Below are 12,178 nucleotides of genomic sequence, written 5' to 3' on the forward strand. Positions count from 1 at the left end.
TGCCATAGGTCAGAGTTGACATAAAAGCCTGTGTAAAATTATGAGCTTCTTTCTCCTGGAGTTGCCCACTAACATAGCATGACGTGATCATTTTTGCATTGCTAGAACAGATATTAAAATCTTCTCTTCGTGAAATAATGCCACCATAGGCCATAATTTTCATGTTATCTGCTTCAGTAAGTTTTGTCACTTCTTGAATCCATCAATCAATACAAAGGTCCACACATCATCACAGATTCTGGGCATATTTGAAAAGCCACTGAAGTTGTTTCCATTCCTGACCGATGAGACAATGCTGAATTTATGCTTGAACTTAAAGGCACGTTGGGGCCGGGGTAAGGGTATGGTGACCTGTTGAGAATGTAAGAGGTTATCTAGGCTTCTGAAGGGCAATTCCTGAAGAAATCATTTCTGTACTGACTGATACATTATGCTTAAAAGGAAGACATTGTTTTTCTTGGTCAATCTAGAATATATGTCTGAGAAATAGCAGGAAAACCACTTGTTCCTGGTACGTGGATCAGAAACAATAAAGCAATCACCTAAATAAGAACTCTTTTGTCCTTTGACATATTGAAAGTCACTAGCTTATATTATGCACCCGAATTCCCATATCTGAAATCTTCAGAGGTTTAATACAGCCGTTTCTGCTGGTTCCCACTCGTGGTGACCTCTTTCCTTGTGCATGTTGTAACTTTCAATTATAAAATCATGTTCCTTGGAGCTTAGTCCTTTGAGGACTGGATTCTTGCTTCATTCCTCCAGAAAGGATGTTCGTTTTTTTAATTAAATCATGAGTCCCATCTAACTCTCACAATAACCAGTGAGAAAGAAGTGGTCTTTCTAATCTTACAGATGAAGACTCTGAGGCTCAGAGATATTAAATGACTTGGCCACACACCTAGTAAGTGTCAAAACTGAACCCAAGTATGTATGATCCTATAAGCCGTAGTACTTATTTTCCACTTTCTAAAAAATGATTTCAGATTCACAAAATAATTTGTAATATATTCACTGTGAGATTATTTCACTTGGAAATGATTTCACTCTGAAATAATTTCAGACTTACCAGAAAAAGCTGTAAAAGCAGTACAAAGACTTCTCTTTTACCTTCACTCTGCTCTCCAAAGATGTTAGCTCGGTAACATCCGAGGTAAGCATGGTGCGGTCATTAACACGAGGAGTTAGTATTGATGTAGAGGGCGTAACTAGCTCGCAGGGTTATCCACATTTCACCAGTCGTCCCAGTAATTCTCCTTGTCTCCTGTGTCTCCTCCATCAGCGAAGGCTCAGTCTTTGTCCTGTGTGACCTTGACACAACTGAAGAAGGTTGTATCTCACCATCAGGCTCTGGAGAGTTTTCCATAATAATGGCTATTGTGTTGGGGAAATAAATTCTTTTGAGGAGTGGAAGGGGAATGGCTGCTCACATTCTGTTTGTTCTCCATAGCCTGGCCGACCTTGAAGCATTTATTAAAAACAGCGAGAACGGCTTGCTCAAGAAAGTCGAAAAAGGAGATTTCCAAGGACTGGTTGAGATTATGGGGCACCTGATGGCTCTTAAAGAACGACAGAGCAGCACCGATGAGATGTTTGAGCCTTTAAAGCAAACGATTGAATTGCTGAAGACCTATGGACAAGAATTGCCGGAAACAGTGTTTGAGCAGCTGGAGGTCAGTGCAAAGTTTATGTTTTCCTAATAAAGGAAATAGGGGGACAGTTTGAGGATTTCAAAGTGAGATGAACACAGTGAAGTCAATGAAAAACAGGGCTCATGATAACGCAGGATCCGTGTTTTGGAAGTAAATGTGTTGCGTGTGTATAATGTGCACCACTTTCATAACACTCAGTAAATATGGAGAAATACGGGAAAACTGATGTAGATGAAGTGTGTGTGGTCTTTTTCCAGTGTTGAGGATGAGCCACATTTTGATTCAGAGAGGGGGAAAAAAGGAAGTTTGAGGAATGTTATAATGATCTAAGAGGAAATGGGGGGCATATGAGAAAATAACCAGGCACTGTTGGAAAATACAGAAGAGGGTAAGGCTTCCTGGGGCGTCCTGGGTGACTCAGGAGTAAAGGACCTGCCTGCAGTGCAGGGGATGCAGGTTCGCTCCCGGGGTCGGGAAGATCCCCTGGAGGAGGACATGGCAACTCCCTCCCCCTCCAGTATTCTTGCGTGGGAAAGCCCATGGAAAGAGGAGCCTGGTGGGCTTCAGTCCATGGGCTCGCAAAGAGGCGGACATGACTCGGCAACTAAACGACGACAACAAAGTTTACTGAGGAGAAGTTGAGAGCAAGGAGGATTGTGCTGGGTCAGAAGCAGGTGGCCGTCGGGAGAGCGGGCAGCCGGGGAAGGGGGCCGTTGTAGACGACGGCAAACAGCGCTGTCACGTTTGTGGGCCAGAGACTAAGAGGTCTGAGTGTGTCCAGCCTCGGGTCCGGGGTCGGGGGGAGCAGAGTGGGGTCTGACCACACTGGGTCTCCTTGGCAGGAGCTGCCTGAGAAGTGGAACAACATTAAAAAGACGGCGGTTACCGTGAGGCAGCAGGTGGCCCCCCTGCAGGCAAGTGAAGTGACCCTCCTGCGCCAGCGGTGCACGGCCTTCGAAGCAGAGCAGCAGTCCTTCTGGGAGCGATTCCGCAGAGAAGCGCCCTTCAGGTATGGACCCAGGTCGCCAGCACAGCCTCCTGTCCTGGAAACACAGCAGCATCTTAAGTCGCGGGTGACCTCCCCATGGAGGCTGTGTATTTTCTTAACAGAAGACCAGTACTCTTCTTCCCTCCCGTTTATGTCCGCTGGTTAGACCCGGTGCTCATGTTCACAGAGTCCTGTTGCGGCCTGTGTGGGATGAACAAAGGCTGTACAAATACTTTAAAAACATACCTAGAAGCTTCTATGTCTCCAGGTCTATAAAGGGATTGTGTGTGGTAAAATTACTCATCTTTTACTAAACTGTTAGTATTCTAATTTCTCCCAGACTCCTATTCTTTTGGTTTTAAAAAAGTGACTGAGGGAATTTGAAAATAATTTGGGGGGACTTATGTGGTGATCCAGTGGTTAAGACTCCACACTTTCAATGCAAGACGGGTGGGTTCACTCCGTGGTCAGGGAATTAAGATCCCACATGCTGCACGGTGCAGCAAAAAAAAAAAAAGGAATTTAAAAATTATTTTGGAAGGCATTTCAGTAGCCTAACAGCAGGCTTCAAGGTGACAGATTTGCTTTAAGGTGTCCTTTCTCTGCTTAGCAGTTAGTGCTCAGACGCCCCCTGCTTGTGTCAGGGATCTTTACATAAACAAGGGGTAGGGTGGACAACACAAGACCATTCACGTGGGCCCGCGTGCACACACACAGCCCTTTTTTCAGGGGCTCCCTCCCGTTGTAGGGAAGCCTACGGGGTCTGCTCCTGGTCTGCTGCTCAGCGTCAGACGCTCCAGCCAGGGGCCAGTTCTGGTGGCCCTGTGTCTACTGACAGGCCAGCTGAAATGGACCCTCTCCCCTCAGTCCAGCTCCAGGTTTGCTTTCTGTTTCCCCAGCTGGGCTTCCTGCTGGATCTCCTCTCTGTAGTTTTGTGTAGACATGCCTGGAAGTCTCCAGACTGAAACATGCCCTGTGCAAGGAGCCAGGAAGCTTCTTATTTTCAGGTCACTTACAGAAGTCTGACCTTAGGTGACACATGCTAAAGTGACCAGTGAAGCAAGGAAAGAAAGTCCCACACCGTTATCAGGAGTTAAGGCGACATAATGATGAAGACCCTGTGAATGACACGGACCCTGGGCTTAGCAAGCCCTCTTAGCAAGCCCGCTACTCGCTTGCTGAGTCAGGGCAGTCGCTTACTCCAGGGCTGTCACTCTGGGCCATGCGTCCTCATCTGTACGGTGCGGGTATTAATAGCATCCACCTCGGGAGGCTGTTGATAGGATTAAGGAACACATCTTCACAAGCTTTTAGTGCAGGACCCAGCACCCTGGTAACTAGCCATCTTGGTTTACCTGGCCCTGTTTTGGTTTTGGCACCAAAAGTCACACATCCAGGGAACCCCTCTGTGTCAGGCAGACTGAGACCCTCGGTCACCCCACCTGGTGCACAGTAAGGGCCTGCTGCTGCTGCTGCTAAGTCGCTTCAGTCGTGTCCGACTCTGTGTGACCCCATAGACGGCAGCCCACCAGGCTCCCCCGTCCCTGGGATTCTCCAGGCAAGAACACTGGAGTGGGTTGCCATTTCTCTCTCCAATGCATGAAAGTGAAAAGTGAAAGTGAAGTCGCTCAGTCGTGTCCTACTCTTAGCAACCCTGTGGACTGCAGCCTACCAGGCTCCTCTGTCCATGGGATTTTCCAGGCAAGAGTACTGGAGTGGGGTGCCATTGCCTTCTCCGCAGTAAGGGCCTAACTCTTCTCATTATTCATTATCAAACATATATGAAGCAGCTGGTCTCCAAAGTGTCATACCTGGGGCTGGACAGAACGAGATGAATGTGTCAAGAGACAGGGAAGGGGACTTCTCTGGCGGTCCAGTGGTTAAGACTCCATGCTCCCAGTGCAGGGCGCACGGGTTTGATCCCTGGTCAGGGGACTAAGATCCCACATGCCTCGTGGCCAAAAAATTTTTTTAAATTCAAAAAAAAAAAAAAAAGAAGTACAGAACTTGGAAAGTCTGATACAGATTTATTTTTAAAAAAGAAGACCAAAGGAAGAATGTATAAACTGTATTTAGGATAAATGTACAACATAGCACTCTAAAGCGTTAAAACCACCTGGGAGATTTTAAAACTTCCACTGTCCAGCCTCTCCTGCAGACCAACTAAATCAGACACTGGGGATTAGACCGGGCATCAGTAGTTTTTAATGCTCCCTAGGTGACTCTGATGTGCAGCCAAGTTAGAGACAGCCACCCTAAGGGAAGAAACTGGGCCCCTTTTAAGCAATCACACCAGGGCGTATAATTCCAAATGACTCTGCATTCCTTTAGATTTACAGCAGTCCACAACCTTTTTGGCACCGGGGACCGATTTCTTGGAAAACAGTTTTTCCGCAGATTGGAGGTGGGGAGAATGGTCTTGGGATGATTCAAGCACATTACATTTATTACTTTATTTACAATCTAATGCCATCAGTGATCTGATAAGAGGTACTAGTCCCCAGTCCGGATGTTGGGGACCCCTGCTTTTAGAATAAGCACCTTGGGAGCTATACCCTTGTTCCAAAGAAGCATCTATTGTGCTAAAACATTTGTGGAACTCCTTTGGGGACTATTCCTTCCAAGTCTGAAGCACATCCCTCTGACTCTCCTTTGGATGTGCAGTTGAGCACAGGATCAGAGCTGGTAAGGCAGGCGGGCAATGAAGCTGGGCATTTCTGGGCAGTGCTGACAGTATCCACACTAGGGCAACAGCCATGAAGGTGATGACACTGATATCTTTGCATCATCTGTCTCTTTGTTGAAAAATTTCAAAAGAGGAATTCCAAATATGTGTGGTGAGATCTCTTTCCAGACAGGCTCCCGAAGCTGCCTGCACAGAGCAACACTCTTTTTGCCGCTGTGTTTCTGTGTGTCTGTCAGAAACTTTGATTTCCCCTTCCTAGTTACATCACACCTTGTGTATTGATCAGTTCTTGGTTTTGTTTTTTTTTTTTTTTTTTTTAATGTGATAGCTGCTTTGGTTTTTCTCTCTTTGCATCTGTATTATATGCTGGCTATGAGGATATTACTACCCTTAACTGAGTCTTCCAAATTCACTTTTTTTTTTTTGAATTGGAGGACAACTGTGTTACAAGATTGTGTTGGCTTCTGCCATACAGCAGCGTGAGTCAGCTACAAGTGCACATAGGGCCCCTTCCTCCCGAATCGTCCGCACCCCTACTGCATCCTACCCTCTAGGTTGTCACGGAGCACTGAGTCGAGCCCCCTGTGCTGCACAGCAGCTTCCCACTGGCTCTCTATATTATACCTGGTGACGTATGTACATCAGTGCCATTCTCTCAGGTCATCCCACCTGCTCCTTCCCCTGCTGTGTCCAAAGTCTGTTCTGTATGTCTGCATCTCTACTCCTGCCCCGCAAATAGGCTCGTGAGTACCATTTTCCTAGATTCCACATATATGTGTTAATGTACAAAATTTGTTTTTCTCTTTCTGACTTCTGTCACTCTGTATAACAGACTCTAGGTTTATGCACTTCACTAGAATTGATTCAAATACATTCCTTTTTATGGCTCAGTAATATTCCATTGTATATCTGTGTATATCTTTATCCATTCATCTGCCGACAGACATCTAGGTTGCTTCCATGTCCTGGCTATTGTAAATGGTACTGCTATGAATATTGGGATACATGTGTCTTTTTAAATTATGGTCGTTTGTTTTCCTGGTATTGAGCTGCATAAGCTGCTTGTATACCAAATTCACATCTGTTAATTTAACATGCAGATGAATCTTTGCAAGAGACTTCTTTGAAAAGAACTGCTCACAGCAGTGCAGAAAGTCAAACATGACTGCAATCTTGATGTATTCCTCTTCTTGTCAAGAAGACTATCAAGACTAGAGCAGAATCGTGGATTTATTACTGAGGGCAGTCTTTGTGGCTGTCAGCACATGGGTTTACTTCTTAAGTTTCATGTGCACGAATGCGTGTGTTTAAAGTATTTTAGACGTCGTGTGTGGCAAATGAGTTCTTGTTCCTTTGCCTTCAGATCACTCACAAAATTCTAAAATGCATCTTGCTAAAGGCAGGTCTCTCTTCCTGATTATATTACAGGGGAAGCTCACGTTGATCTTGTCTTTGGGAAGAAAAGGAAAGTGTGGGTCTTGTTTGGCCCTTGAAGTCTCATGGGTACAGCATGAAGTCAGGTCCCTAGGGGTGAAGTTCTTTCTCCGTGTCTAAGTTGAGTTTTTCTTCCTCCTTCTATTCTTAACTTGAAGCTATGTCAGCATATTCCTAGCTGAGTTCTCTCAGTAATCAGCTAGATCATTGTAGCCAGATTCAAGCACTTCTCATAACTCTTGAAATTGGAGACTCATTCTCCGTGGTTGAGTGACAGGGATGCTCCAGGCTTCTGGCAGCTCTCTTGTTCAGGCTTCCTGGCTTTAAGGAATGGTACCATGTCATCTAGTCGGCTTACCCATATCAAGACTAGGATAATCCAGGGGTTTCTTGGTAAAAGCATTTGGTTCCTCTGAGGTCCAGTTCATTGGAGACCATCAGTGTTTCTAACTGGCCAGCCCCCAGATTCTATGAATGGTGGGAAGGACTGTCTTGAAGACACTCTCCCATTGGGTGCTATCCTGCATGACAAGCAGCAAATCAAAGCTTTCCAGACAGTGCAGCAACTATGCCTTCATCTTGCTCATGAAGAGTCTCCTGTCCCTTCAAAAGCTGAAGGAAAGGGCAATGTTAGTAACAATCTCTCAGGGATGTATCAGTATCCTCAGACACGTCATTAATTCAGTTTGACCCTGTTCTTGCAGTTGATTTGACTCACTCACATGGTTCAGGCTTCCATAGAGCAGAAGAAGTATGTTCTCAGCATGAAGTCAGCAAAAAATAGCATGTACTAGGATATTCAGATAATATGGATTCCCTGATCTCAAGGACTGACAGACTCAGGGTCAGTTTCAAAAATGAGTAACTGAGGACTTTCCTGGTGGTCCAGTGCATAAGACTCTGTGCTTCCAAGGCAGGGCATGCAGGTTCCATCCCTGGATGCGGAACTAGGACCCCACATGCCTGGAGGTGCAGGCAAAAAGAAATTAATAATCAAACATGGCACCAACTTTGATGCCCACTGGGGGGCAGTTCACAAACCCCACAGAAGCTGGTGCTTCAGCCAATGGGCAAAGGAAAATTAGCCATTTGGAAAAAGAGAAGTGGAAAGCGATGGTATTCCAGGCAAAGGAAGCAGAACATGAAGAGAGACAGGGGGATGAAAACATAACTCACAGCTGGAGGACTGCACATGGTGTGAGTGGGATGCAGAATGTGGGAGGTGAGGAGGGAGAGGTCCAGATGACCAGGCTTAGACCCTGAGTGAGCACTGCAGAGTCCCAGCCTGAGAACAGCATCATGTAGACACTACTCTTGTGACTGCAGAGAACCAAGTGGATCAAGGTAGACTCAAGGCAGGGGCTCCATGGCGATGGGGGGCAGAGTGATTGCAACAGCAGGTAAGAAGTGTGAGAAGCAGGAGGCCTGAACTGAAGCCGTTGCGGTGAGCATGGAAAGAGGAGGATGGATGTGAGGGACATTCAGGAGGGAGAATCAGGAGGATTGAGTGAATTACGGGAGCTGGAAGAATCGTCACTCAGTCATGTCCGACTCTTTGCAACCTCATGGACTGTGACCCATCAGACTCTTCTGTCTATGGGATTCTCCAGGCAAGAATACTGGAGTGGGTAGCCATTCCCTTCTCCAGGGGTTCTTACCAATGCAAGGATCAAACCTGGGTCTCTTGCATTGCAGACAGATTCTTTTACCATCTGATCCACCAGGGACAGATCCAAGCGTAATTCTCTGTCTTCTGTCTGGAACAGTAAGTGGAAGGGCGTATGTTTTGCTGCTCCTTAGATGGGCCCATGGGATGGGAAAGGTCACCAGGTCAGAAGGAACAGGCTGAGTTACAATACCCTTAGGGTTTCAAGCACAGGTGTGTCACTGCTCCTTATATGTGCAGTTATGGGGCCGAGGTTGATGTTTACCAGCTTCTCACGTCCCAAGAAATCATGTAAGTCACTTATTCCTCTTTCTGTCTGTGCCCACATCTAGGGCAGGCCCAAATCCTTTTTTCCAAGATCACACACATGAGCACCCTATTTCCATTTCTCTTAATTATAGCTTTGCCCTTCCAGACTTTCTAGGCATTTCTCTTTTAGATTAAAATACTTGTGCATTATTATTTCAACTTCAAAGACTAACTACACCCTTTTCCCTCCTATTACTTTCTTGTTCTCACATTGTATTGTTCCCCCAGGCTTTGGAGAACTGCTTCAAGTTTATTAGGTGCATTAATCAGGTCTGTGAATATCCTGACAGTTTGCACCAGAGCTTTGAAATGGAAGTGGGCTATTTGCTCCCCTGTCTGGAGGTTCCTTTCCCTACTTAGGTCAAATTAACTTTTATATGAGCTCAGCTATAGGGAATGAATGTCAGCAGATTCAAACCATAAACAAAAATTATGCCACAGGGCAAATGAAGTTTGGAATAGGTTTGACAAATGATCACCTCTTACAAATATTTGAGGATCCAATATTGATTCAAGGATGTTTGTAGGCACTGTGGAAAGAAATGTTAAGAAGATCATTTATTATCTTCTGTGCCTACCCCCCAGCACTCTGATAACTCCTGTCTTACCTACTATTTCTGAACTATACTCTGTTAATAAATTAAACAGAGTGTGGGCTTTTAGAATCTGCCTGATATATACTAACACCATGAAGCCAAGTTCACTTTCCACATTCACTCTAGTCAAGATGAAAGGTAGAACCAACATGTTCCAACAATCAGTCTTCAAAAGAATGTGCAGAAGGAACCTTCATGCTGGGTGATCTTTCCTGATGGCTCACTTGCCGTGAGGATGTTACCTTCCTTTCCTTCTAATTCTTTCTCCACTGCTCTCATAGAGGAGAAAGCTCCTTGTCTATACAGACAGAGGGCCCTCTTCAACTCTGAGAACTCCAGGCCCTTCTGAAGCCCTCGCTGGCTGGACAACAGTGAAGATACTTGATGGTATTCAGTCTCAAGACGAAAATCCACCACCAAAGCATGCCAGCCAAAACTATTTAGATGGAACAAGCGGGAATCAAACATAGCAAGCATCAAAGTTAATCTGACACTAATTTAATGGTATGCATAACTGTTATTGTGTTGCATGGCAATTAGGCTTAAGTGGTGAGCAGTTCAGGTAAGTGACTTTAATTATGATTACTTTCCATCCGTCAAGTCAAATATTTCCAGAGACAGTTGAGAGAAGAGGCAGTTCAAGGAAAGTTTCTTGCATGTCATTATCTTCCCAAACAACACACACACACGATTGCAAGAAATGGCCAGTTCTCTAGTCATTCCTTTTCCTTCTCAACTTCTTTATATTGGACTCCACGATTCCTTATTCTAATTTTAGAGAAAGATGGTGTTCACACTCAAGTCATGGTATCCCCAATATCTGGGGCTTCTCAGGTGGCACTAGTAGTAAAGAACCTGCCTGCCAATGCAGGTGACATAAGAGATGCAGTTTCGATCCCTTGGTTGGGAAGATCCCCTGGAGGAGGGCATGGCAACCCACTCCAGTATTCTTGCCTGGAGAATCCCATGGACTGAGAAGCCTGTCTGGCTACAGTCCATGAGGTTGCATGGAGGAAGGCACAACTGAAGTGACTTAGCATGCGCATATGCATCCCCAATATCTAGCTACCCCTCAAGCACACAGAAGCAGGAAAACCTGAGACTGGGGATGGGAAGAAGGGATACAGGGAGGCTGGGGAAGGAAAACCAGAGGCTCCTTGAAGGTTGTTCTGGGTGCTCCTGACCCACGTGGGAACCTGTGAATGAGCAGTTCTTACATCAGAGAAGAGGTTCTGCCAGGAGTGTGGGTTGAAGGGGGCAGAACATAAAGGGGGTTCATGGGGTGAGGACTACGAGCAGCAGTGGGAGTCCTGAGCATGGGGAGGAGAAGAGGAGGAAAGATGAGCTTGAACTGTGAAGTTGGATGTAGTGTTTACAGGAGTCAGTGGTTCTCCCACCCAGAGGCACTGCTTCCTGAAGGTGGTGCAGGCCATTAGCTGAACCTCACCACAGAGAAGGAAGCCAGCCCGGGGAATCTGAAAATTGCTGTTACCTGCTATTTACAATAGCCAGGACATGGAAGCAACCTAGATGTCCATCAACAGATGGATGGTAAAGAAGCTATGGTACATATAAGTGTTAGTCGCTCAGTCGTGTCCGACTCTTTGTGAACCCATGGACTGTAGCCTACCAGGCTCTTCTATCCACGGAATTCTTCAGGCAAGAATACTGGAGTGGGTAGCCGTTCCCTTCCCCAGGTGATCTTCCTGACCCAGGGATCAAACCCATGCCTCTTGTGTCTCCTGCTTTGCAGGCAGATTCTTTACCACCTGAGCCCCCAGGGAAGCCCCAGTGGAATATTCAGTTCAGTTCAGTTCAGTTCAGTCGCTCAGTCGTGTCCAACTCTTTGCGACCCCATGCATCGCAGCACACCAGGCCTCCCTGTCCATCACCAACTCCCGGAGTTCACTCAGACTCACGTCCGTCGAGTCAGTGATGCCATCCAGCCATCTCATCCTCTGTCGTCCCCTTCTCCTCCTGCCCCCAATCCTTCCCAGCATCAGAGTCTTTTCTAATGAGTCAACTCTTCCCATGAGGTGGCCAAAGTACTGGAGTTCTATTACTCAGCCATAAAAAGGAATGCATTTGAGTCAGTTCTGGTGAGGTCAGTGAACCTAGAGCCTGTTAAACAAAGTGGAATAAGTCAGAAAGAGAAAAACAAATGTTGTATATTAACACATATATATGGAATCTAGGAAAACGGTACTGATGAACCTATTTGCAAGGCAGGAATAGAGACTCAGACGTAGAGAATAGATTGATGGACACAGCCAGGGAAGGAGAGGGTGGGATGAATTGAGGGAGTAGCATTGAAATACATACATTACTGTGTGTAAAACAGATACCTCCTGGTGTGACCTTTGCCTTCACAGCCTCTGCAGTAACAGGACAATGCTCTTTTGTGTCAAGTGGGCTGGACACCAACAAGTGAAACAGAGTCTAAAGGGGGCTCAAACAAAGGGTTATTCCCCCACTGGACCTGGGGAGGTGAGGAGTATTTTTATTACCCTCTCGGATGTAGAGGGCTTCTCTGATGGTTCAGTGGGTAAAGGATCCGCCTGCAGTGCAGGAGACACAGGAGATGTGGGTTCAGTCCCTGATTCTCTGGAGTAGGAAAGGGCAACCCACTGTAGTATTCTTGCCTGAAAAATCCCATGGACAGGGGAGCCTGATGGGCTACAGTCCAAAGCGTTGCAAGGACTTGGACATGACTGAGCACAGATGGATGTAGAACACACCCAGACAGGACGTTCCTCTTGAGCCATCCTTCCTCCTGCCGGTTATGCTCATCCCACTCTGACCTACCCTGACGATCTTTCCTTCGCAAGCTTTGCTGAAAGTCCCTGC

At 46.2% G+C, this 12,178-nt stretch overlaps 1 protein-coding gene across 1 annotated transcript in view; it reads left to right on the top strand.

Moving 5' to 3' along the window:
* Positions 1-12,178, top strand: part of DNAH9 (dynein axonemal heavy chain 9) — a 286,201-nt gene that overhangs the window by 69,965 nt on the left and 204,058 nt on the right. The window contains exons 18-19 of the mRNA XM_052657972.1: positions 1,451-1,673; positions 2,495-2,661. Of these exons, the coding sequence (XP_052513932.1) occupies positions 1,451-1,673; positions 2,495-2,661 (390 nt within the window). The remainder of the gene's footprint in view (positions 1-1,450; positions 1,674-2,494; positions 2,662-12,178) is intronic.

This window comes from Budorcas taxicolor, chromosome 19 (assembly GCF_023091745.1).
Source record: "Budorcas taxicolor isolate Tak-1 chromosome 19, Takin1.1, whole genome shotgun sequence".
NCBI classification, from domain to species: domain Eukaryota; kingdom Metazoa; phylum Chordata; class Mammalia; order Artiodactyla; family Bovidae; genus Budorcas; species Budorcas taxicolor.